The 27750-nt window shown below is 45.9% G+C and overlaps 1 protein-coding gene across 1 annotated transcript; it reads left to right on the top strand.

The window, feature by feature from the left end:
* The first annotated feature begins 2067 nt into the window (after positions 1 to 2067).
* On the top strand, positions 2068 to 27750 carry LOC101673675 (norrin cystine knot growth factor NDP). Its single transcript, XM_004754927.3, has 3 exons — positions 2068 to 2389; positions 16894 to 17278; positions 26464 to 27750. Exons 2-3 carry the CDS (start codon positions 17105 to 17107, stop codon positions 26689 to 26691), a joined length of 402 nt encoding a protein of 133 aa, XP_004754984.1. The 5' UTR covers positions 2068 to 2389; positions 16894 to 17104; the 3' UTR covers positions 26692 to 27750.

The raw sequence follows: 27750 nt of genomic DNA, 5'->3' as shown, positions 1-27750 counted from the left end.
TCTTGGGATTCCTCATCCCTTCACGGGTGTTTGGCTGCCAGGAGACTCCCCTAAATTGTCCCTAGAGCTACGAAGAAAGAGAGAGAGACAACCCAAAAGCAATACCCGAAATGAAAGGCTCAGAAGGGATCGCTTCCAGCTGATAGACACCCCCTTCTCTACACAGTGACCTTTCTGCAAAGCATGATGATGTGATGAAAAGGGTTGCTGTTGCCAGATACCTACTGGAAGGCTCAGAAACGGGTCTTCTGGAGCCCGATGGGTGGAGGCAAAGGCTTTCTCAGGAAAGGGACAGCAGATGGTATTCTTTGCCACCCCTGAAAGAAAAACGGCTGGGGGAAGCAGTGGGGCTCCATCTGGGAGGAAGCCTGTCTTCTGTGGCCAAGCAGTCAATGTGTTTGCAATCCTTACACTTTCTGCGGGGTTCTCGCGGAAGGGCAGATGGTAGAAGGCTGAAAAATTGCAACCAGGAAGAACCGTGCCTCTTTACATTACTTCGGAACAGACAAAACGGCTCTGAGAACCTAAGGCAAAAGATCATAGGGGGGAATGGGGGAACATATGCCGGGAAAGGCACAAATGATTTATTAAGGGAGATAAAAAGGTGGATGGGCATCAGGCTCTGATATTTGAAAATGTTGGTGGCCGAAGAGTTTATACTGCCTCCCAATCTGACCCACAGGATTGAGCCAGAAAATGTGTTCATGACTGTTTCCATGGCTCTTAGTCAGCTCCAAGTCATTTCCCCTTTCAGATTATTTCCATTTTAAGGCCCAATTTCCATTTGCTGTTTGATCTTCTGCTCTTAAGACATTCAGCCAATATCACCATCGGCCTCGTGCCAGGTTTTCTTGCGAGGCTTTGAACTTGTCCTTTATCCTTTATCCTTGTAGGTGGACTCCGTTTGTAACTGGCAGCTCCCAGGTAGGCAGGGTTTCGCTGAAAAGGTGGAGGTCAGACTGAAAACCGGAAAACCCCTCTTGTAAACACCAGTGGCTGTTTGGAATAAAAAGTTCTGTGGCAAAGTAATGATGTGATAATCAATTTATTAATGACTAATAAATGATTTGCTACAGTTGAACATGACAGTTCCGGCATTAGCAATTATATGGAGCTCTCGAGAGAAATTTCTTCTTCGGTTTTAGGATTATATTTACTCTACCCTGAAATGCCTTTTTAAAAAATATTCTCAGTTTAATTCTTCAGCAGTGTTAATAAAAAAAAATTATTCTGGGGTTGGGTCCGTCTGACAGAAACTAAGTTATAAATGGTTCAGTGGTTCTTTGTGTCGTCCATCAAAATTGTTCGATGGTTTTCTGCCTCAATTTTCAGCTCTTGAAGGAATTATTTCCCTTTGTATTTTCACAGCTCTTAAGGGCATTACTGGCTAGCAGGAGTACTTAACCCCCACCACCGCCCCCCCTTCCCCAGTGACCTTTGCCACTTTTCTGCAAAACCAGCCATTTGGAGGTGGTTTGGCCTTACCTGTTAGGTTCACCCTTGTCTATTCCAAGGAGTCAAGGACTACATTTCCCATTGTCACTTTTCCATTGTTTCTAAATCCTAGGGAGAGTTTTATTCTAATAATGATGCAAATGACAGCACCTAGTAAAGTGCCCTTGTAGATTTCATCGCGTACGTGCCGCTAAAAATCACATAATGGATGAACAACACAGAAAAAAAGCTCTCGCCACCCACACAGGTCGTGATAAAACAGGGCAGCGTTTTGCACTTGCCTCAGCGGTATACACTTGCGAAGCTGTTCTGACCCCCATCTTTCTCCCCCTTCCTTAAAATTTCAGCTTCATCTCAGGCAGCTGCGGAATCGTGAAACAGAATGCCACTGTCTCTGCATTTCCCAAACTATGCGTCTTCACCACGGACTGCCCATCTCGATGGCATGCTTGCCAAAGAATTAAACCCAGAATATTCATTTAGCCTCTTGTTATTTCCCAAGAAAGAAAGAAAGAAAGAAAGAGAACTTCCTTGCCCTTGCCCTTGCTCCTCTATGCTGTTCCCATCGTAAGATGCTCCATGGAAGGGAGCCGAGCGGTGGGCAGTGGCTGAGTCCCCGATAAGGAGCGCCTCACATTTCCCTGGCATTCCCATTTGCTAGAGCGCTGCTGCGGCCGCACGCCTGATTGATATATGACTGCAATGGCACTTTTCCATTTGACATTCTCTCTCTCTCTCTCTCCCTCTCCCTCTCCCTCTCTCTCTCTCTCCCTGTGTCGCTTAAACAACAGTCCTAACTTTTGTGTGTTGCAAATATAAAAGGCAAGCCATGTGACAGAGGGACAGAAGAACAAAAGCATTTGGAAGTAACAGGACCTCTTTCTAGCTCTCAGAAAAGTCTGAGAAGAAAGGAGCCCTGCGTTTCCCCCCAAAGGTAAGCAGGAAAACAAGCGCTGACGGCTTGCCTAGGAAATTACTTCTTTCCAAACCGAGCATTTCATCCTCCTCTCAGACAAAGAGACAACCTTTAAATACCACTTAAATTTGCATTAATTGAATTTGCATTAATCGGTAGCGTGCTAGCTTTGTGAGTTTCTTTCTTTCTTTCTTTCTTTTTTTTTTTTTTTTTTAAACGAACGGGTCTTTGAAGTCTGTGACAGAGCAGGGGAGCCTCACGGAGAGGCTGGAAAATCCCTTTGGGTTTGACCGAAAGGGATTTCATTTTCAAACTCTCTGCGTAGTTCAATATAACTTTGTAATGGTTCTTCTATTTGACCCGGTGAAAAGAGACTGGGAAGCAGCATTGGACGACATGGATTCCCGAAGCCCAGTTTCTTCCCCACTGCCCCCATCCCTGTTACAATGGGGGCACTATGAAGGCGGGCAAGCCTGAGAGTTTAAAAGCGCACTGTTTACTTTTATTACTACTTCTGTATGCTGCTGATCTCCTGCCAGGGCTCCGCCGGAGTGCTTAGAATGACTTCAAACAATAGGCAACATTTATTTCTAGCTTTCTGTATCATGCTTTGCAGGAATCCTGTTCCTTTGCACTCTCCTTCCAATGTGCAAGGACTTCACTTCCATAGACGCAGGCAGGAGCACTGGGGAGAGAGGAGGATGGGTTTACTATAGGATTTTGATTGGGCAAAAAGTCCGAGGAAATGCATGCTGTTTGCCTTGGCCTTACTGCCACACTGTCCAAACGGTGACCGAGAAAGGATGCTCCCACCGGCGCAGAGATGGGGACCTGCAGGAATGACTCCTACGAACACCTGAGGAATATTCGGGCAGGGTGGGGGAGGTGGGGGTTCTTTCAAGCTCCTGAATGCAAGTTCTCTCTTTAACAATTGGGCTGTAGGAGGCCTGGGCAAAACTCTTTCTTGGGGGACGGGAAGTTTGTGTTGTGTACAGAATGTTAATGACTCGGAACGCCCTGTAACTGAGGCTCATTGTAATTCAGAAACCCAGATAAACCTGCGTGGAAGAGTTGACTCCCTTCTCCACCGAGATTCAGGTGCAGGAAAGGAAGCACTTTGGCAAGGCGGGAGTCCCACTTTCTGTCCTTTGTAATTGTCATTGATAACAGATATGGATGCTGCGAAATGTCTCATTTCTAATAATAGTGTATTTTAATGACAAGGACCTGGCATCGGCAAATTGCTCCTACACAGGATATTAAATCCCCGGTGCGTTTGAAAACGTAGAGATGTCTAAAATGCAGTCTGGGCTGTGGGTGTCAACCGAATGGGGGGTTGGGGAGCTGCAGAATGCTTCTCAAGGGTGCCTTTAGACCAAATGCAAATATCTGCCCATTTTCTTCTCAACGGTCTGGCTTCCGAAATTAAACTTGAGGGTCTTCTTGACCAGATTTCACTGTGGAGCGGGAACGTGGCTTACGGGGGAACCTTCCTGATCTCCTTTAATAACTAGCCTAACGGGCATTGTTGAGTGAAAACCCAGCTTTTGAACGAGTTAATTTACAGCCCTGGGATATTCACGATTTGAGAAAGCCCGAAAAGATACTATGGATTCTATTGCTATGCAATTTTGCAATGACTTTTTTTTTTTTTCTTTAAAAACTTCTACTGTTAACAAAGCAGTGGGCTGAGTCAAAGCAATATTCTGGTACTGTTACTCAGATCATTTTACGAGAGTGTCTGAACCCAGAACGCCAAGTTTTGCATCATTTGCTTTAAGATATATTTGGTTCAGGTAAAGGGGGAACTTGGTGGAGGTCTTCTTGACCCACTGTGTACCAAACAGCTGACATCCCCCAGATGGAAATATGCCTGTGGAGTTTTCAATCTTAATTCGAGTTCCAATGACGCTGTCAAGGGGAAAATAAATCATTTTTCAATACATTTAACAATTTCCAACTCATTTATTTTCCTGGGCCCTTGAAAAAATGTGAATTTCTCAGCATCCTAGCCACCGATGGTGGCCAGCAATTTCTACTGTACTTGAAGGACTCACAATTCAAGTGTGATTATTCTTACTGGTGAATTATTCATGCCATCATCCTTTTAAGAAATGATGCTAGTCCTGCTGGATGCGAAGGTGACTGAGGCATTGTCCCAAGGCCCAGTTTTCAGTCTGTATGCTATTTCCAGTCAGATTTGGGGACTGACATGAACTTTGCCAATGGCTAAACGGGTCAATGACTGCCTTGTTACAAAGGCCCATTTCAAGTATCTGCTGAGACCCCGATTTATTTGCAATGACTGTCGCTTATCAGTGGGTTTTCTTTCCATTTGTGATGAAGGGGTTCCCCTGAGGCCTTTATCACCGAATCTTGGGTACACATCACTCACAGCTAGCATAGTCCGGATCTTTCCCTCCTGGGTAGAGGAAGCCTGGAAAAAGGGCAGTTTATCCTTTCTCTGCTCCCTTGAGCACACTTGGGAAAGGACCACGTGCTATCTCTATCAGGGATGGCTGTGAGTCACCTACACTCAGCAACTGACATCAGGGCCACTGGATGAATCACTGAATTAGAAACATGCACAGAGCAAGATGCTATCACTGGCTCCCACCACTTACTTGAACCGTCCCCAGGATCCAAACCAGTGACCTCTGAGTCTGGCCTGAATTCAAGGGGCCCTTGGGAAGAAGATGCCGGAAGTCGTTCCCTAAAACCCAGGTCCCCATCAGAGCCATACACAGGGTTGCTTTCAAATAACGCAGTCTTGTGTTTTCTGGCTTGGGTAGGTTACTGGGGGCGGTGGGAGGGGGGGAGCCCTGAAGACAGCATCACCAGAGTCCTTGATTCAGCCCTTATCAGCAGATAATCCCCCGTGGTTGGATTAAAATGCCTCTGACTCCCTGGGGTGCCTGACTCACCCTAGCCAGCCTCGGCTTCTTGGCCAGCGGCCTTGAAGGCCGACCTCACCTCTTCCCATGAACGTCAGCTCCTGCTACTTTGTCCAGCCCCCACCACTCCCCAAACCCAGCAGGGCCAGTAAGGGCAGAAGGGATGGGGAGGCAGGTGGACAGATAGAAGTACTAGGGCGGAGGCTGGTAGCTGGGCCAAGTGAGGGTGGGTGAGCTCCAGGGCCCAGATCGCTGTGGCCTGCCTTGGCTGTGATCAGCTGTCATTTCCTCTTCGTGTATGACACTGGGGAACATATTAAAATTTGTCTGGGATGGTATGTTTGGAATTCCTCTGATGCCCCACCTCACCAACTTACCCGGACAATAAAAGCAAGGTTGTAAGCCTTTGAACAGCTGGCCGGCTATATATTTCCCCGCTTTCTTTCGCATAATCTAATTCAGAAAAGAATCCAGTGAGACTGGCAGTGCCATGTCTGGGTACTCGCTCCCGGCAAGTCCTTACTCCGCCACCTCCTTCCCGCCTGCCCTGGAATCTTCCTGGGTGGCATGTGGCTTTTATTTTCTTTGGCTTTCCACCACTCCCACTGCCCCCCCACCCCCGCGCCTGAGCTCCTTCCATTATGAGCTTGCTCTTTGCTTTGCCTGTTTTCCAGACAGCCTGGGTCCCGCTCCATCCGGGGAGAGTGGCCCGTGAGGTCTCCCCATCTTCATAGTAATCTCAGGATGTCATTCTTGGCAGCAGCTCTGCTGGGGCTGAGAGGATCGGGGGGCTTTCTGGAGCCCTGAGCCTGAACCCACTCACAGAGAGGAGCAGCCAGCCACATGGCCCGGCTGCCCTTCAGGGCAGGGCTGGGGTGACCCGGGTTGGCAGGGACAAGAGCATACCATCACAGTGACCCGCGCATCTCCGGCGCAGGGCTGGGGGTAGCAGAGCTCTGGGAACGCCTGGATGCCCTTCGGCCTACATTAAGAGAAATGTGGTTATTCTCTGTTTCAGGGGAGAGACAAGTGGCTTGCTGCAAAGCTCCCCGGATCCTCAGGCCCTGCTCCACCCCCTTTCTCCATCCTTCCCACATCCTTCCCTTCCCAAGGAAAGAGAAGGACAGGCAGGGTTTTGAATTTGGCTAACTGGGGCCTGAAGGTCTTTTGAAAACCCATTTGGGGAGACAGGGAGACGGGAGAAAACGGATCCTAGCCAGAGCCCAAGTACAAATGAGTGGGACTGGAAAACTGGGGAAGACTTTTTCTTCCCTTTTTTTCTTTCTCTCAACAGCAGAACAGCCCATTGGTTTAGGAGTTGCTAATGGAAGGCACGGGACTTCTCCGTCAGACCTTCCCATTTAAGAGCCTGGGGTCACCCGCTCTGTGCGGCATCATTAAAAGATGCCGCTCATGTCCTTGGGACCAAAAGGTATCAAAGAGCCATCTACAATGCCGCTTCCTATCCCTTTTCTTCTCCTGGGGGTTTTCGTCGTCTTTTCCGAATTAGCTAAAGTTCATTAAAAGACCCAGAAGGAGAAATTTAACACAGCTGAATTAAAATGAGTCTTTTCCTGTTCACTTGACAAGGGCGGGGGCGGGCGGTGGGGGGGAGTGGAGAAAGGAAAGAAAGAGAAGAAAAGAACCAACTCCCCTCCTCTGCCACTTCTTGGGTTTTAATATGAATTATTCCATACAAGTCCCTAGGCTAGAGGATCTATTTAAAGACGCCTGGCAGCATGAAGGGAGAGGGTAAAAATACAACCACTCTTTTGTCCGTCAAAGGTTTTCTTTGGGAGGACATTAAGAGCATTCCTATTTTCCTGTCTGCCCCTGCCAGTGGCACGGTTCCAGCCGGTAGCACCCACTCCTCACCCGTCGGATCAGCAACCATGAACTTGTGTGTCTGAGCACCGCGGCCGCAAAGGATGGGGAATCCTTCCGCGACCCCCGTGTGTGTGTGTGCGCGGGGGGGCGGGGGGCGGGGAGAGGCTGGTAGGAAAAGGGGGCACCGGCTCGGCCGTGCAGGTTTGCGTGCTGCACATTCAGACACCCACAGATTCGAGTTGTTGAGGGAGACTGGGCCGATGGTATTCTGTGTGCCGCCAGCTGTCCTCACATCTGCAAAGCTTTCTTCCCGCGTGTCTGGCGAGAGTTTGCTTGGGACAGTCTTGCTTACTGTCCTCTCCATCAGAGGGTCCCAGAGTCTGACGGCTGAGCCTACAAGGCTGAGAAGTCACACCCCCCTAGACCCATTCTCAATGGTCAGAACGTTAACACCCTGGATGGGGTTCATGGTCTAGAACAAGTGCTTTTTTGTTGGAGACAATGCTGACTCAGAAAATTCAAAGAATGGGCAACTTCAGTCCACAATATAGCCCCAGTGCTTATACTCAGGAATTCATCCAGTTGGAGGTCCTTTTCACCCTCATGTCAAGATCTGCACTTGAACGTTGACTAGTAGCTTTAAACTTGGTTCTATTAGATTTGCCACTGATGTATGTTTCTTTTTTCTTTTTTTTTTCTTTGTTTCTACCAAAAGCTAAGAATTTTTCAGACCATTTTCTCTCTTCCAAGGCCTGGCTCAATCCCAGCTTCTCCTTTTAATTTGTGGTCCAACCGGTTGCAATATCCTCTAAAAAATGAAAGGGCAACAGATTAATACATTCAAGAAAGTTGATGAGCTGTCAAAAAATGCTCAGGGATAACCTTTCTGCAGTGTCGCAAACCAACAATAGCTCTAAACAGGGAGTCCCCTTCCATTCTGCCATCAACAGGGAATACAAATAGGTCACGGGAGAAATGACAAAAGAGAAGAAGGAAGGACTATTTTTGAGGTTCTAAATCTGCTGTTACAAATTTTCAAATAGCCCACTTTTAGGAAGGGAAGCTTCCCTTCATTTCACCTGCTCTCTCCCAGGGAGGAGGATTTGAACCCTGAAGTTGCCGTCTTTACTTGGCATTAGAAAAGGAGGTCAACTCCTCCAGGAAAAAAGCATCCCCCTGTCCTCTGCTCCAAGTAAAATGTAGGCATCTACATGCCTAAAATGGACGTGAAGAATCAAAGTCCAATTTCTTTTTTAAACACAAGGTGTTGATGCATTTCTGTGATTTTTTCCTCCACAGGATGGGAAATTCGTCCTTTTCAGGATTTAAATTTTTGTTTTGAGGTTTGAAGTCTAAGGGCAGCAGAATGGAATGGTGAGAGGAGAACCAGCAACCCAACGATGTAGCCGTGGTGTGCGGAGTTTAAGCGAAGCAGAAATGCAGACAGGAGACCAACAGCCCAATACATTCAGAATTATGAGCAATACAGAAAAACGTATTTCTACATGATTTTATTTTAGCAGTGCCCCTTTGACAGAAGTCTGAATCCCCAAGTCTTCTGGATTGCAATGGGTTTGAATTCAGTATTCAACTTCCACAGTTGGGCAGAAAAGATTAATTGAATAGAGGCTGAGTCGGTCCCATTGTTTATGCCCCATTTCTAACTAAGGGCCCTACAGCTGTTAGGTGAGATCACTACCCACCATTCCAAAATGCTGCTGCGGCTGAGGATATTCAAATGCAGCTTTGGAAACACTTTGCTGGACACTTTGAAGGAAAGCCAACATACTCATTTGGCCCCAGGGTGAGAGGAAGCCTGTTCCCTGAACTGACACTAGTCACCTCTCTTCTCCTAAGGCCATAGCAGAGCCAGCAGTCCAGGGGCAGAGAAAATATCAAGTGGCTTCAGCAACAGGGTCTCCAGAACACCTGGCTACCTTTCCTTTTCCACAGGGAGAGAATGCATTCATGCTTTGGCAGGGGTGGGAGGGCGGACTGAGTGTCTGGGCTGAGTGGGTGTCTCAAAACTCCCCTGCTTCCTTTCCAAAGGAAAGTGGTAGAAGTATGTCTCATCTGTGATGTGAGACCGCCTTCTCGGGAAAGACTGCGTAAAATGAAGGGAACCTTCCCTTTCTGAAATGGGGCCATTTGAATGCACTGGAAGGGCAGTGGCAGATTTTGAACATAAGCACATCCTTCTTCCTTCTTCTCCGTTACTTCCCCTATGGCTTCCCATCACCCTGTTTTCATTCCCTGTTGATGGAAAAATGGAAAGGGTTGTCCTTGATTTGTGGCACTGCAGAAAGACCACCGCTAAGCATTTTCTGACAGCTCATCACCATATCAGTCACATAGTGGAATGGTAGGCTTACAGAAATAATCCAAAGCCCCAGAGGAAAAGACTTGAACCGACTCATGCTTTTCGGCACATGGGTAATCAGACTTCATCACTTCCAATTTATGCAAGGTTTTGTACTCTAAAAGTCAGTTGGTCAACCATGAGGAACTCTTTGGAACTCTGTTCCATGAGGAACAACCATGAGTGAGTCTTTCCTTAGAGATTATAGAACCCCATAGAAGCCCAGCACTAGATCCAAGAGCCATAACCATAACCAAGAGTTATGATAGACCCAAGTCCCCACCTAGGGCTTCTGGAATGTACCTCCCTTAGCACAAAGGTTCTGTAGATGTTTTACAGAAATATCTGTAAGGTTGTAAGTTTGTAAGCGAGTGCCTTGCTCTTGACCACTGGGACCTTATCTATTCTGCACCTGCAGAGGAGACAACTCTTCTAACCAATCTTCCTCTTCTATCCTGAACCAGAGTGTTACCGATGGCCCCGCTAGGGGATGAGGATCTGTGGCTCAAACTCGGTTTAGAATTAAGGTCACTCACAGGGAAGATTCAGGAGGGCTAAATTCCACTTATATCACTATCATCAAAAGAAAGGTGTCTAATTCTACCATGACTGCTCACTATTAGCTTTTGTCCTCTCCCCAAGTGGTGAAGACTGGAAAGAAACACTGTATGTTTTAAGACAGTTCTAAGAGTCACAGGGACTGTGTAAATATCTTCGCCAGCCACTCCTTATTATCAACAGCATATTCTTTTTTTTTTAAGATCTTATTTATTCATTTGACAGAGAGAGAGAGATCACAAATAGGCAGAGAGGCAGGCAGAGAGAGAGGAGGAAGCAGGCTCCCTGCTGAGCTGAGAGCCGGACTCGGGACTTGATCCCAGGACCCGGATCATGACCTGAGCTGAAGGCAGAGGCTTAACCAACTGAGCCACCCAGGCGCCCCTCAACAGCATATTCTTAATTTATAACTATATTTGGTACATTCAGGCACTGAGTCAATTGGTTATTAAGGGCTCTTTTTATTTCAGGCCACCAATATGGCTTCATCAAAAGGGCAGATTGCTATGGCTTGACCTTCGGTTTTGCTTCAGGCACCACATGATGATTTGTTTGGACTTTTCTGCAGTTATTAACTTCCTGAGGAAGAAAGGAACCCTTTCTGTAGTATTGCTTCAGGGAAAATGAAGCCCCAAAGCAGGCACCGCCCTTTGAGAAGGTAGGATAGAGCTAGAGAGTGTCAGGAATGGGGAGAACCACACAAGCATCTGGACCAATCTGTTCATTTTGTAGATGGGAAAAAAGAGTCCCAGAGAAGGCAAGGGACTTGCTTAAGATGGCATAGCCAATGATGGGAAGGGTAGGACTCAGAGCTTGAGGCTCAGATCAGCCGTCCTTCCAGTAGAGCAGGCAACAGTAAAATGTTCTTCAGGTTTCCGAATGCAATATAATAATTATCTAATATTTCTGACCAATGAGTGCAAAACACTGGAACACATGACACTTAGCATGGGTTGGACATGGGTTTGGGGAAGAAGAGGTCAAAGCTGTAGGTAAGGGAGAGTTTGAATAACAATGAGAGGTTCTTCTGGACGTCCCGAAAATCAAGATTTGAAGTTTCAGTCAAGTCTCAAGGTCAAGTCCTCCCACACCGGTCCCTCCCAAGACAGTAAAACTATTTAATCCAAGGACACACACACAGGAGGAGCCATTGACATTGGCCCATTCTCAGAAATTACTTCTGTTCCCAGTTCTTCTTTTTTGTACCCTTATTTACTTTGGGGTTGTAATTTAGTGCTTCTCTCCTGGCTGTATTTCTCCTGCCCTCTTGCTTCCTTCCCCCCACCCCCACCCCCAATCCCCATCGCTTTTCTTCCTCCATCTCCACCACTGCTGAGTCTGACCATGCTTGGCTAGTAATGCAGGCTGGGGGAGCACAGAGCCCTGTAGACTGGAGGACTGCTGTTGAATTGCAAAGATGTCACCCTCTCTCCCTGCTTAGGTGGCACTGCGGGGCAGGCATGGCCACCTCTGATTGGAGAATGGACACTGTGAGCTGACAGGAGCAGGAGCCATAGTCTCTCCAGTGACCTTGTGGCTGCCCAGCCTTGGTATTGCTGCCTCCAGGTCAGCCCAGGCTTAGGTACTGGGCTGCCACTGATGTGCAGCCAGAGAAGAATAATATCAAAAACAATTCGTTGAGCACATGGGATGCTTCATAAAATCCAACATGCTGTTTACAGTTTATAAATTAAGTGCCTTGGGAAGAGGCATCTGACTTATTCTCCAAGGCATCTAGCTGACTAGATCCAATAGGAATTCTTTGAGTTCCTGAGAAGGGGCTACTTAGCAACTTCACACTCTCTGATTAGACCTAGAATTCTTTCTTTTCTAAGCCTCGTGTGAAGCGTTATCTAGTGGCGAGCTTTCTTCCACACTTAAAACTTTGATTTTTATTTTTGGTGATTCCTTGGAGAGGGGCTCTTGGTTCTACCCTCTCTACCTGACTCATGCCTGATATGATTGTCTGAAATGAGAGTAAATATCAAATCACTCTTGTCTGTGACGCTGACACCATTCCAAAGTCATGATATTTTATCTGCTGAAATTGATCTTCTTAGAAATGATTCATTGCATGCTGGATATGAATTAGGTGGTGAGGGAGTTTATCCTTGGGTCCAAAAAAAGTCACCCAGGAAACAACAGGCCAAGACTCTTTGCTTGTAGATGCGGTGAGCTGGAAGAAGGCACTAGAACAGGACCTATTTTTTCCCCCCTGACCCTTACCTGTTATCTGCTAGAGCAAAAGGAGACACTTAGTAAATGCTTATGGAATATGTGTTCAATAAATATCTGTAGAAAGAAGCCATGGGAGGCATTACGTGCATGTATTAATACTGAAAACAGCCCAGGGTGGGAATCCGGATACCGAAGCTCCACCCTCCCTTGCCTGGCAAGCGGGGCAAGAATAAGGCCATTCTTGGCACATGCCCCTGGTCTTAGCCTGTTGCTGGAATAACTTGCGTGAAACCAGCACTTTACCCTCTGCCAGGCAGAAGGTCAGCCCAAGAGTGAGCTGCTCTGTGGACACAACACCATCTCTCACCCAGGAGGCTGGGCCCGCTGTGAGCTCTGCTATATTATTTCCCTGAGGATGACAGGTGGGGAAATCTGGGCACCAGTTGTTCTTTTCCACTGGTATCGTTTGGAGGGTAGCTCCAAAGTCGGGCACGCCAGCCTACGTGCCTCTCCTGCCGGCAGAGGCTCCACATCGGAGCTATGAGAATGTGGGCTCTGTACATCCGCCAAGTCCATGTCTCAGAGGCTGTACCCAGAGCACGGAGCAACCCCGGAGCTCCCAAGTTCAGCAAGTGAGTTGCTTTCTCAGTCAGACCATCACTGGCTGGGCCGAGGTTCTAAGTCTTGATGGGCAGTGCTTGGTTTTTATGATCCATGGCTTTAAAAAAAAAAAAGAAAGAAAGAAAGCAAATGGGAATTAATTTAATTTTGAGGAACATGACCGAAGCTCTGACAAGACAAGACGATACCCCTAGTCTGTCATAAATCGAATCTCAAGTGATGGAAATTTCCTTCATTTTGATTCTCCTCTTTGTGAGTGTTGCCCCCAGCACTGTGCACTTCTCATCCGGGCACACCCCACCAACACCAAGTTCAGATGAATCTGACTTCACGCCACTCGGTTTTCAAGCATTATGCTTATTTCTTCATATGATGTGAACACTTTGGGTGAAAATCCCAAAGTTAAGTGGCAAGAATTTTACCTTTATGTTTTGAGAGTTCAATGAGTTCTATGGTCTGTTTACATCATTGCTTGAATTCTTATTTCAGAGTTTAATATAAAAACTGAACAAAAAGTACCATGCTTTGTGAGCGTGTTGACCTGAAAAGTGTATTTCTTATTAGCAGTCAAGCAGCATTTTCTCTGTCATGTTTTTCTACTTTATCTTTATTACTACTTCTGGGTTCAGCTTATCATCTTTAAAGAGAAAATCAGATAATAAAGTTATATTTTGTGTGACATTAACTGTCTATCATTATTCGCTTCACAATACTTGTCTGCAAAAGTTTTATTCACCTTTCAAGAAAAAAAAAAATTCAACTGTGCTTGCAATTCAAGATGTCGCTACTAGGTGGCAGTACTGCTTAAGAATTAAATGATCTACTAGGAAGACTGAGAAAAGAGTAACTAGCATGTCTTCCAAAATTTGTAAGAAATAAAAATATAATATTACTAAAATACTCAAACTGGCACCAACGTTCAACATCCATTAATTTAATTAGTATTTTTAAGCCAAGTTTGGAAAGAGAAAGTATAATTTTTTTTAAAGATTCTATTTATTTTTTTTCAGAGAGAGAGAGAGCACACAATGCACAAATGGGGGCCGGGGGCAGGGAGCAGCAGGCAGAGGGAGAAGCAGGCTCCCCGCTGAGCAAGGAGCCTGACACGAGACTTGATCGGAGGACCCCAGGATCATGACCTGAGCCGAAAGCCAATGCTTAACCGATTGAGCCACCTAGGCATCCCAGAAAGTACATATTTTTTTAAAAGAAGTTTTAGATAGGTAATACATTCACAAATTCAGAAATTTATGAATTCAAATGTATGTATACAATGAAAGTCTTTCTCTCATACCTGTCCATAACTAATTGTATAGCTTCTCGAATATCCTTCCAGAGCTTATCTGTGTAAATATCAATGAACACAAATATATGTTCTTACCCTTCCTGGTATAACACACATCAGTAGAGTTTCTGCACCCTTCTTTATATAGTTGCATAGTATTCCAGGGTATGAGTGTTGTGTAATAGAGATGGGTATTTTGTGCGGTTTCCAATTTTATGCTGTGATGACCAATGTCAAAACGATTAACCACATGCTACTGTGATCACACATGTAGGATAATTCTCACAGGTGGACTATCTGGGTCTAAACATTCACGTATATAGGGTCTTGTTATTGATTGTTGTTGCTTATTTTTGCCATCAAGCTGTATGTTTTCTTTTCATTTGCTTCTTTCATTTAACCAGACCTCCTGGCCATGGCTCTGAAGGGGAGAGGGAGGGCCAGGACTGGAATGTCTACTTTTCCCTTCATCCCTTTGCCATTGACTCCTGGGGGAAATATCGATAGACTGGAGTGGTGAAAGAAGAAATCTAATAAATTCCTTTTCTGAGACTAATTAAGGCTTCAAAGAGTCAGATAACCACTTGGGATAACATAGTCATATTGAAACTCAGGAAATGGTCGGTAATACGGCAGCCTCTGAACATTGAATCCAAGAAAGCTCTGGCTCTTTGAGTTGAAATCTTGGTGAGTTTCAGTGTGATGTGCAGCTGAAGAGAAAACAAAAAATACTCTTTGGCATCTCTTGCCAGTTTGGAGCTTTAGCTCATGTTTGATCAATTTCAATGAGATGTTGCAATTAGCATGTTCACGAGGGAAAGTGGCGCAGAGTTGTATGAAAATACGCTCTTAACTTCAGGATTATCTTCTGCCTATGGAGATGGTGGTGACTGGATCCCTAAGTACCAGGCAGTGTCATTTTAGGGCAAGAGGGCACTACAGACTCCATCTTTTCCAATTCTCTTCTTCTATAGATGAGGAAACTGGGGCCACACTTGTTTAAATGCCGTGTGCAAGGTCTCCCAGTTACTCAAGGGCAGGGCTTAAAGCCCAAGTGGGTTTCCTCTTTACTGGTCCCTGCTGGTCCTGCAATTTATAGGATTTCTCTGACACATATGAGCTGAGATTTTGCCATTGCCAGGGATGCTCTTGTCTGATACAGCCCTTTGCCACACTCCATTTTCAGTCTAGGATCCCCTGCCCCACACTCGCAAGAAAGCTAACTAAGGTTAAGTGGGTCTGGGACCATTCTATTGGAACCAAACTAATTGACTTATATGGACTTGAACTTCTCCTCCTCCTCCTCCTTCTTCTTTTGAAGATTATATTTATTTGAGAGGGGCAGGGTATGTAGAGGGAGAGGGAGAAGCCGACTCCCCGCTGAGCAGGGAGCCTGACTCAGGGCTTCAACCCAGGACCCTGGGATCATGACCTGAGTGGAAGGCAGATGCTTAACCAACTGAGCCACTCAGCCACCCCTATTTTTAATTTTTTAAAAGAATTTATTTATTTGAGAGAGAGAGTGTGCAGGAGCACAAGTAGGGGGATCTGCAGAGGGAGAGGGAGAACCAGGCTCCCAGCAGAGCAGGGAGCCGGACTCGGAGCTTTATCCCAGGACCCTGAGATCAGGACCTTAGCTGAAGTTAGACGCTTAATTGACTGAACCACCCAGGCACTCCTGGACTTGAACTTCTAATCTTGATCTTATTAATACTTTGCCCTGTTTATTTGGACCGTCCATGAGTAGGAAGTTAAAAAAAAAATGTTGTACAATGAACAGAACAAATAAACTCTTACCTGAAATACTTTCAAAAGTTTTTTCTGAAGCTTTATTTATTATCTTCCTTTTGTTTGGGATGCAATGACAGGTCTCCCCAGTTGTCCTAAATGTTTGAAAATATTTGTGACACTTTGTCTTCTGGTGTGATAAAAAGCACCCACGTTGGCCAGGCTTAAGAGGGTTGGTGAGGTGATACGCAGCGCTCTCTGCTTTGTCCAAGATGCATATGGTTAAAAGAACAAAGCAGATTTCCAGGAAACTGATAGGCCCTGATCCCATTTTACTGGTAAGTCTTTGCTCTAACCACCACTTCCTTTTTCAGATTAGGCCGCGTGCTCAGGCTACAAGGCTCTGCCGGAATGTGTGACTCTTTGGCGAATACGTACGTGTTGCTTTAATCACACTGGAGGCCAGTTAGCATAATGTGTATTTCAGATGCCATTTGCCACTGATGCTGGGGGGCGCGGGGCTTACACCAAAAACAGGATGAGCCTCCAGCAGGATGAGCCCTAGTGGAAAACTAGGTGGGTGGGTGGGTAATGGACTTGGAAATGGAAAATATACTTCTTTCCCGTGGGATGTGGCTTGTGTTCATTAGTGCTGACCTGTCTGTTTTCTGGCCCTGTGAGCTGATGTTGACACCAGAGATCATTGAGAAACTGAATAGATCCTCCCCCACTGCCAGGGATAAAGATGAGACCACCCAATTCAGTTGTGCAGAACCACATGTCTAATCTTTACCATGAGTTCCAACTCTTCTTGCTCCTCGAAACATGGACTCTGGCAATTAAAGTCAACATGTGCTTCCACTAAACCACGGTGTCCACCTCCGAATGGTTACAAATAAGCTCTGGGGGAGGGAGCGGGTTAGAATGGGCGATGGCCTATGCTAAGGCGCTCGAGAAACCAACCGCTGTCATTCAAAATGACGAGGAAAAATTCTACTCCATACCCCCTGGGCTCCATTCGTTTTTCTGGGTAAATGTTCCCCGGGGAAAATAATTTCTGTTTTCATTCCAGCTGTGCAGCAGATCTCGCGATGATGGATTGCAAGTGGAAAGAGTAAGACAAGACTCGGGGGCGCCTGCAAAGGACAATGACAACCAGAAAGCTTCAGCCGGATCCTGCCCTTTGCTCGAAAAGGACTGGATCCTAGGAGGCGAAGGCATTTCCCATTCCTAGTCCTTTGCCTCCCTCTGCTGTCCCTTCTCCGAAGTTTTTCCTTACAACAATGAGAAATCATGTACTAGCTGCATCCTTTTCTATGCTCTCCCTGCTGGCGCTAATGGGAGATACGGACAGCAAAACGGACAGCTCCTTCATGATAGACTCGGACCCTCTACGCTGCATGAGGCATCACTATGTCGATTCTATCAGTCACCCATTGTACAAGTGTAGCTCAAAGGTAAGATCCTGATGTCTGCGAACATTAGTGCTACTTCACAGAGACAGGAGAGAAGCCCACGTTCCTTTGTCAAGGGATGGAGAGCTATGACCGTCGTCCAGACCTGAGCTCTCCGGCTGGCCCTGTGGGGCTTGAGGGAGAATCTTGCTCTCAGGGTCTCCCAGCAGGCTTTGAACCTTTGTCAGTAAAGCTGCCTGACTGACCACGTACATAATCCCAGACAGCTTCTCTCTTTTCAGGCTACTCAAAGTCAATAGGAAAGGCTGGAAGGTTCTCATCATGCAACTGTTGCTCTACACAAGATGAGGCAGGTGTGTTTCTTCCTTGGCTGTGAAATTTAGCAGCAGTAAAGAGGAAGCAGATGCCAGAAATACGACTGAGTAGTAAAATGTACTTGTTGGGGTGAGGGGGGGGCTCTTTAAAGAGAATCCTGATGGAATAGCTGCTCGCTGACCTTGTGGTCCAAGCCTTTATCCACCTGCCATGCTTACGTTAAAATGATTTCAAAAGATACATGGCAAGTGGATCATTTCCCATTTTTACAGGGATTATCCAAATCGCTCTTGTTTGGAGTAGGTTGTATGTTTTTTGGGCAGGCAACCTATGCGAGGGATGTCTCAGTGTTGGGACAAGGCGTGAGAAGGAATACCATGCTTCAAAGGCCGAGAGTGGCCGGTCACCTGGACCACCCAGAAGGAAGGCCCATAGTAGCAGAAGGATAGACTCAAAATGAGAATCTCACGACTGTCACTGCCCCCAAACAGTCACATGAATGAAATTTGCCCACATTTGGTAAATAAGAATGTGTTTAGCCTAACCTCAGAAATTTTTCACTCTAGTTCTGAGACCAAAGCCACTTAAGCATTCTCAGACGGCAAGTATTTTTTAAATTACCGGTATAATTAAGAAGTTTTTGTAATATCAGCCACTAGAATTAAGACCATATAAGTTAATGTCTCTACCCTCCATTTACAAACATGATGACTTCTGTCTGCCTTGAAAATTTCCATCACTTCTTTGATTACAACTCAGTGATAATGGCTTGTTTTTAGTTTGGGGGAATCCGAATTTGAGTTAAATCATTTTAACCATTATATTAATAAGATCTAGGACTGTGGGAAAAAACAGGGACTTTCCATTTTAAAACTTTCTGGCTCTTATTTGTACTTGCGGAACTAAAAAAAGGAGTAAAGAGATAAACTTAAATTTTTGTAAGACTGCAATCCCTTCTTAGGCAAAACAAAAAAATACAAAAAACAAAACAAAACACTAAAGCAAAGGGAAGGGGGGAAAAAGACGGGACATGTTTTTACAACTGTGATTGCTCAGATATTGTGGGCTTGAGCAATTATTAGCTTCTCCTCCCCTCCCCCTACAGATAGCACTAGTATTTGGTGGTTTTTACTCTGTGTATGATTTCTCCCTCTGTTGAGCTGTTCTCCGTAATCATGATTCTTTAACAAAAGCAGGGGTTATTAAAATTATTTTAAGGAAAATGGCAGGGTGATGATAGGAAGGAATAAGGAAATGGGAACATCTCTAAAAACTAAACACAATCCAGAGAGATTTGGTGAAATGTTGGAAGAACATCTTAGCAGTGATCGCACCAGTTAAGGGCAGGTCAGAGAAGAGACGTCGTTAACTCGAGCCCAGCAAACTCAGGGTGCATGAGCGCGACTCCTAGAAACAGACTTTAGTCTACCTTTGCTCATGTATGTTCCTTCCAGAATGCCATGGTAAATGGCACAAAATTGTGATAGTAGCAGAAACGTTTATAATTTCATGGGAACAATCTGTTTTTAAACAGCCCAAGTGATCTCAAATATAGCAATAGTTTTATGTAAATGGTGCTTATAATTATAAACCTTTCTTTCTTGGCCTTAAGATGCCTGGCAGAATTTCAACTACCCAGACCTTTTCTGGATTCGATTTTCTCTATGTATCCAAGAACAAAAACTGTTTTTCATTTTTAAATAATCTATAATTCTTGACTCTCACAGACTCGGGCTGGTCTTCTTTCTAATGGGTCTCATTAACGAAATTGTTCTTTACAGACTTGAGATAAAACATTTAGTCCGTGCCTAGGAGACAGCCAACAAGGGATTTTACAATGAGGAGACCAGGGTCGATCTTTCCTCTCTGCAAAAAGTTTCCCTCCACATGATGTTCAAAGGTCGTTGTTTGCTAGACACATGCCTAACATTTGTCTGTCTGTGGTTAACGCTTCCCGACTTACATTTACCCAGTGTCTGGCCTTGGGAAGACAGGTGTCCGGGAGAGTGTGACCCAGGCTCAGGGGAGGGAACGCCTAATATGTGTCAGGCATCTCATAATATAGGATCTAATCATTGCCAACAAACCTGTCTTGGAAGGCATTAGCAGCCCCATTTTACCGGTGGGGAAAACTGAATGCTAAAACAGTATTCAGTATGATTGCTCATTTAGTCCAGGAGTGGCAACCTTTGCCTCAAGTCATTTCTTTTTCAACTACTTGGATCTTCATTTTGGAGAAATGCCAGCAGAATGCAGTAGAGTGCAGAAGCCACTATTAGGAAGCCCAGCCTCAACTTTGGATCCACTGGAAATAATGATTTTTACTCAACAATGTTTCTAGAAAATAGGAATTTTTGTGACTGTTCTGTGGGAGCCTCCCATGAGACTGTCTGCTCTCCCTAGCCTTGAGTTCCAGTGGCCTGTCACCCATGGCTTAGCAATTCGGGAGAGGGATGAGATGGAGTCAGGCGGAAACGATTGGCCACAGCGGTCCACCAAGGAGGTCATGTGACTGGAGATTAGGCTGCACCCGATGGTTTTCAGCAGTGACACCTCCCAGGACTGGGTACAAGAGATCCCCAGAGTGGCAGGTTCATTGACAATCTTCCCTGAAGTTCTGAGTGAGTAAAGGTTGTATAGCAAACAGGCAAAAGTCCAGTGGTTCATGAAAACAAGCTGTCTGGAGAACCTTTAAGGCAACTGAGGCATCTCAGACTTCGAAGTGAGAGAGACCTGGTTTCACACTGCAGCTAAACGATGTGCCCAAAGGGTGACTTCAGGAGAAGTGAAACCAGTCTTTGGTGCCTCCATTTATTCCTCTGTAAAATGGGGTGAATGCTGTGTATCTAAAGGTGGGGTTATGGGTATTGGTGATGATATCTGTAAGGTGTTCAGCATGGCGTCTGTCATATAATAGACATTAATGAGTGACATTATCATCTTGATGATGAAGCTGTAAACAGGACAGGTGCTCAGACTCACTTTCTATTTCAGTCACCACGGAGACCTCAATGACGGTTGGGATCCCGTAGATCCTGAAAGGATTAGGAAAATGAACCTCATCACTGTTCTTGTTAAACAGAGATCTGGCAGCCGTGGGGGGCGCGTGATGAAGGGCAAAGTAAAAGTAAGCCATCCTGCTGGGTGTTAAGAGCAGGCAGAAAACAGCAGAAGAGAAACAGAGCTTGCTGCCTTGACCTCCTTTCCCAGGTGAATGGAGGAAGCAGGAAGAGGGGGAGGAGACAAGTTCTGGATGTAAGCCAGGGAGGACTTTCAGGGATAGGGGCTGGGAAAGGGAGCTAATAAGGCAGGCCTGTGAAGTCTGAGTTGGGCAAGGAACGGGGGAGGGAGATGGTGGTCCCGCAGGGACATGGAACCAGGGTTTGGGGTCATCTGAACTCCAAAGGGCCAAGGCGGAGGACAGTTTACGGGATAAAGCCTGGAGAACTTCCCAGAGGATTTGAAGTGGCAGGTGCTAAGATGCCCGAGCCTCTCCTAGGGCTGCTGACAAAGCTCATAGTATGGTAGAAGAGTCAGGAACATTGAACTTCTAACACAATTAACTACTGGGGAGAGATCACTTTTTCCTTTAAGGAACGAATTTATATGGAATGCCTACTAGGTGCAGGCCCTGTGGCTGGCAAAAATAGGGGGGAAAAGACCAAGTCTTTGCCCTCATAATGACTATAAGTAAATGGGAGAGAAAGGGAGCGGAAATGTTCTATGTACAAAAGCTTTGTGTCGGTTTGAGTTGTGACCAGACCGACGGACCAGAGTCCATCTGTCCCCTTGCTGCTTCATTCCTCTGGTGCAATTTTGCTGATGCCCTGAGCCTGGCACAGACCTTTTGGGGGTTGACCCGGGTGCCCTGGAGATGGGCTAAATGGTCATTTATTGAGAGTGCTGGGGAAGGAAGGAATAGGTGCTGCCAGAGGGATAAGGGGTACATAGTGTTCACTGCCGAGAAAAAGGCAAAAGACCGTTGCTCTTTTAAATGAAGTAAAATGGCCAAACTCCCATTCTAGGATAGGATGTTCTGTGCGCAAGTCTTTGTTCCGGGTCTTTATTCTGATACCCACGGAGACAGCTAGTCATTCATGGCCTGTGCCAGGAATTTGTAGGAGTCCCCCATGACGGAGGAAGAAAGTGGCTTTGGCAGTGGTAAGAATCTTTCAGCAAGGAGTGATGAAAACCATCTGTGTTTGGGTTTTCTCTCACTCAGAAGATAGCTGTGTATTGCAGCAGAAGACATAACTGCCTAAGAAGTATGGTAGGTCACCAGGGGGAGCAGCGGCCTGCGGTCACCAGGTTTAATCTTTGGTCAACATCCAGGACTCACAGCTGGCTCTAACCTTCACAGTAGCCTGAACTTGCTCATGACCAGCTTGGGCAACTTAGGAGGATCGAGGCTGACAGTCATGGTTAAGACTGAGGGCTCAGGAATCAAGCTGTCTCGGGTCAGAATCTTGGCCCGCCTTTGGATGGTGAAGGGACCTCAGGCTGGTGACTCATCCTCTGCCTTTTCATGTCTTCATCTGTGAATGGGGAAAGTTTACCTTTTGACATAGCTGTTAAGAATCAGGTTGCATATGATGGGCTTGGCACAGAGCCTGGAGCCTAGTAAATGTCCCAATACGTGTTCTATATCAACATCATTACCATTCTTTTATGATCACCCAAGGTCCTCTCATTTTTCTTAGCTTCTGCACATGGAAAAAGATTAGAACATGAAGGAGCCCATCCCTGAGCAATCTTTCTGAACCCCGCGGCTCTGTACTAGGAGGAACTGACTTTCATAGCCCACTGGAGGCCAGTGACTCTAAGGTGGGGGGAATACCAAGGGATTTCTGGAGAAGTTGCCTAACTTCTTGGCATCGGGCCACTTGCTTGGGGAAACCTAAGAGAGCAAAATTAAACTGGACCCAAAGCAGATAACAGGTATCTGTCACCCACCTGAGCTGTGAGAAGTCCATTATGAGCAGTTAAGTACAAGGCCAAATGCAGAGAAGCCTTCCCATGTTAGTAAGGCCCCACCAGGTCACCCAAGCGTGAGGAACGTACGTTGACCACAGACTGGGTTTTGGCAGGTGAACTGATGTTTGATGACTTGGTTAAGGAGTTAGACACTGTGTGGTACCATCCAAGGAGTTTCTGGGAGTGTCCAGATCACTGGGGGAGGCACCTGGGGTAGGTCTTGACAGTGGAGGAGTTATCATTCAGGAGGGCTCTTTCAAGACTGAGCTCTGCAGAAGCTTCAGGGTAGTGATGATGTATGTATTCCAAGGAGTTCATAAGGAAAAGGTCAGATTTCTATGGTTATGGTATGTTTAGGGTTCCCAGAGGTAAGTCAAAGTAGATTGAAGAAGGGTGTGAGTTGGCTCATGCTTCAGGAAAACATTTTCATACCAGGAAGCAGGATATACTAAGGATTCAGGCCCAGGGCTTGACTTTAGGCAGAACTGGGTTTGATTCCAGCCTTGCCTTGTACCAGATACTTGAGTTTAAGCAGGTTAGTTCAACTCTCTAAAACCTCAGCTTCCTCTTCTGTAATAATAGTACAGATTAAAAGAGGACCTTTAGCATCAGATTGTTATGAGGATTAAATGAGATTAAATGTTGCAAGCACTCAATAAATATCAGCTGCCATTATTATTTGCTAAATGATCCCTACCTAGTGATCAACCTAGAGTAGAGCCTCTCAGACTTGAACAGAACAGGCCTTACTAATCAATGTGCGGGCGTTAGCGGTACTGACATCAACCAGAGTCTTGTGACAAATGCAGCTCTGGCATCACCCAGAACTACCCACACATGATCTGTATTTTAACAAGTTCCCCAACAGATTTACATGCATGTTAGAGTTTGAGAAGCTTTGGTCTGGAAGAGGTGAGAAGATGTTCATTAAATCTGTAAAACAGGTGAGGGAGTAAAATAGGGGCTAAAGGATGGAATATCAAGAGTGAGTCTGGAAAGCAGATATTTATCCCTTCCATTCCTTAACGGCACTCATTTCTAGATCTTCCCTCCCAAACTCCCTGCTGTAGCCCTCCAACACACATTTACAAATCAGAGCTAGATTTATATGTCACTTCCAGGTTTGAGACGGGATCTGTAGCCTGGAAATCTCCCAGAGAGGAGATTTGCATGTGTGTTGAGAATGCCACAGGTCCTACAATTGTCTCACAGTCTCTTCTTAGAGGAGAAGAACTTGACAATGGAGGATAGTTGGAATTAAGCAGAGCTAGGAGGAAAGGGCATTCCTGAGAGGGGGAAAGACATGAGCAAAGGTAAGAGGCAGGGAAATTCCGGGAAGTTCCATAACTTCTAAGTGATTGAGCTTGATTAGAATAGGGAGTAATGAGAACTAGAACAGTTGCAAGGGAGTGGGTGACAAAAATGAGAACAATTATAAGTAAGACTGGAAATCCAAGTCATGGAGGATCTTAATACCAATTCAGGATTTGGGACTTGAGTCCAAAGGCATCAGGCAGCCACTGAATGTGGTTTGTTTGTGTGGGGTTTTTTTAGAGTTTATTTATTTATTTGACAGAGAGAGATGACAAGTAGGCAGAGAGGCAGGCAGAGAGGAGGAAGCAGGCTCCAGGCCGAGCAGAGAGCCCAATGCTGGACTTGATCCCAGGACCCTGAGATCATGACCTGAGCTGAAAGCAGAGGCTTAACCAACTGAGCCACCTAGGTGCCCTGAATGTGTTTATTGTATGTACATGTCTGTGCATTCTCTTTGCCCCAAAAGTCCAGCTCCTGAGATAGAGGAACCCATTGGAGGTGGCCCCAGAGTCTTCAGTGAATGAGCTGAAGGTGGAGATTGAGACCCTGAAAACGCTTAGTGAAATCACAATCAGGTCACTCCTTCTACAAATGGCCCAGCGTCGCTGATTCAGTCACTTTAAGGGCTGTGCCAACTGCCAGGTCATTCCAGGTCTACATCCAGGTCACTTGCGTGTGTGTCATTCCGGTGAGATACACCACCATGTCTGTGCCTCTTGGAATTAAGTGTGTTGACACAGGTTCACTATATTCATCCGGACTGAAGCTGGATCTCTAAAGATTTCATTTGGAGAGGTGACCTCTGAATATTGCTTAATCTGTGGAAGAGATGACCCACATTAGAGATGGCACATTTAACAGTACTTTGAAGTGAGCTGTGAGGGAGCTTTTCTCATAAACCGGCAGGTATAGCGAGAAGGGGCTGGGGAAGACCTCGGGCTCCTTCTCATTAGACGGATGGAGTGGGCGCAGAGGACTGGCCCACGTACTACTGATCTATGGCATAATCTCCCAAAAAGAGAGATCTATTTCAGATCATGTCTGTTTTGCCTGTCCACAAAAAGAGTGGGCAGGATAGCACTGAAGACTTGACAAATTCAAAACAGTTCCTAGTTGACATTTTCTCTCTACCTCTGTGATCTTTCAGAGAACATAAATCAGTAGGTCTTACTCCAACTTCACCAAACCTTGATGGTTCCTCCTGGTATCTCATATCCTATCTTTGGATTCATCCCAACATCATCTTTGATAATGACGTTAATAACCTATAATGACCAGAAGTCATCTTGTCTTCCTTTAAGAAAGATGAGTAGACCACTTCCTTCTTTTAATTCTTTTAATTCTTATTATTTTAATTAACATATCATGTGTTATTTGTTTCACGGGTATAGGTCTGGTATTCATCAGTCTTACACAATTCATACCGCTCACCATAGCACATACCCTCCCTAGGGTCCATCACCCAGCCACCCCATCCCTCCCACCCCTCCCCTCCAGCAACCCTCAGTTTCCTGAGATTAAGAGTCTCTTATGGTTTGTCTCCCTGTCTGGTTTCATCTTGTTTCATTTTCCCCTCCCTTCCCCTATGATCCTCTGTCTTGTTTCTCAAATTCCTGGTACCAGTGAGATTGTATGATAATTGTCTTTCTTTGATTGTCTTCTTTCACTTAGAGTAATACCCTCTAGTTCCATCCACATCGTTGCAAATGGCAAGATTTCATTTTTTAAAAAATATTTTCTTTTTTAAAGATTTATTTATTTATTTATTTGATTGAGAGAAAGAGAGAGAGAGAACGAGAGAGGAAACACAAGCTGGAGAAGTGGGAGAGGGAGAAACAGGCTCCCCACTGAACAGGGAGCCCAATATGGGGTTTCATCTCAGGACTCTGGGATCATGACCTGAGCAGAAGGCAGACACTTAATGACTGAGCCACCCAGGTGCCCCAAGATTTCATGTTTTTTGATGGCCTTCTTTTAATTCATAACCAAGCTGCCCCCCCTCCCCTACCCATAACTGCCACTCCCAGGAAACCCAGATGTATGTATAGGAGACAGAAATGAGCCTCTGCTCCACCCCCTTAAAGCTGGAGGCAAACACTGAGTGTTTGCCTATGTCCATTGTTCTGGGGATAACCTTGGTAATTTGCATCCGATTCTTAAAGAAGTCTGTTCACTATAGCCACATTAAAAGCCACTATAAAGAAAACACAGCCTCTCTTACTTCAGCCCAAGCTTTATTATTTTTTTAATTTATATATTTGAGAGAAAGGGAGAGTGAGAGAGAGAGAGAGACAATGAGCAGGGGGTGGGGCAGAGGGAGAAGAAGAGAGAATCTCAAGCAGCCTCCCCACTGAGCATAGACCCTGAGGCAAGGATCAATCCTGCAACCCTGTGAACATGACCTGAGCCAAAACCAAGAGTGTGGCTCAATCCACTGAGCCACCCAGGCACCCCCGGGGTGTCGACGCTTTAAAACTAAGTTTACCAGGTGATTCTAAGGTGCAACCAGGGTTGAGAACCACTGGTCTAAACCACCGGAAGTCAGCAAAGAGTGTTAGGGTGCCGTGGGACCTGACTGAGGTTTTGGTCTCCCCACAGGGTAACCCTGTCTCTTCTCTCCCCAGATGGTGCTTCTGGCCAGATGCGAGGGGCACTGCAGCCAGGCGTCACGCTCTGAGCCCTTGGTGTCCTTCAGCACTGTCCTCAAGCAGCCTTTCCGCTCCTCCTGTCACTGCTGCCGGCCTCAGACCTCCAAGTTGAAGGCACTGCGCCTGCGCTGTTCGGGAGGCATGCGGCTCACGGCCACCTACCGGTACATCCTCTCCTGTCACTGTGAGGAGTGCAGCTCTTGAGACCTCCTACTGAGTGGCTTCTGGATGGGACCACTTCTCCCTCACCGAGCCAGTTCAACAGGCCAGGGAAGGACTGGCAAGAAAAGAGTTAAGGGAAAGAAAGAAAGAAAAAAAAGATACAGCGATTCCCACGGGATTCCACATATTCTAGTAATAAAGACTTTCAGTGCTTGTTGACAGAGAGAGATGCTCTGGGAACTGGTCTTCCATCCCTGTCTCCTTTCCCTGGTATAATTTCTTTTGGTTCCTTTTCAGATTCAGGCATTTGCCCCCTTGGCGCTGAAAGTTGTTTGGGTTTCCAACAATTCCTGCCTTAGTGGGAAAGTGGCGCCCCCTCTCCCCTGCCCCCTTCCCCATGCCCGAGTGGGTCAAGCTGTCACAGTTTGGTGTATCTTAGGGAAGCATTCATTCTGGAAAGCAGGAGAGTCCAACTCTTTCTGCGATACCATCTGGGTTGGTTCGGTTTAGTTTTGATCCTGTCCTTTGATCTAAGGTTGCCATCGCTGCTAAAGGTGACCGATGGCAAAATCCAGGCACCAAGCAGGTTGGAGACGTGTAGCCAGGCTCACTCACAGCCAGCTAACTGACATTAAACTAACTAACAAATGGATTCTCATATGTGATGTTGGAACTCCTGATAGCGGTCATTATTATTCAGCAATGACTTTCAAGAAGTAAAAGTGGCATACAAAAGTTGCCACCTGAAGGCTCTTGCAGTTAAATTATGGTAAAATTTTGTAAGGAACTTTTAAAGACCTGCACAGATACGGATCCTGCACTGACTTTGAAAAAGGCATATATGTGCTAGTGGCATGGAGAACGCACTATACTCATGCATGCAAATTAGACAACCAAGTATGAATCTATTTGTGGGTGTGCTATAGCTTTAGCCATGTTGCAGGCATCATTGTCTACCATCCACTTGTCCATGTGAAGCTTGCTGCCAAAATGGTGGCCTGGCTCATCTTCTGAACATTTGGCTCGACTCTATTTTGGTCTTTGAGACTCAAAATTTGAGTTATTCCCATGTTGTGAAATAAAAAGACAGTATCTTCAAAA

Source organism: Mustela putorius, unplaced genomic scaffold (assembly GCF_011764305.1).
Source record: "Mustela putorius furo isolate JIRA1106 unplaced genomic scaffold, ASM1176430v1.1 tig00003836_pilon_pilon_pilon, whole genome shotgun sequence".
Lineage (NCBI taxonomy): Eukaryota > Metazoa > Chordata > Mammalia > Carnivora > Mustelidae > Mustela > Mustela putorius.
Note: the sequence above shows the minus strand (reverse complement) of the source record. Positions and strands in the feature narration are given on the sequence as shown.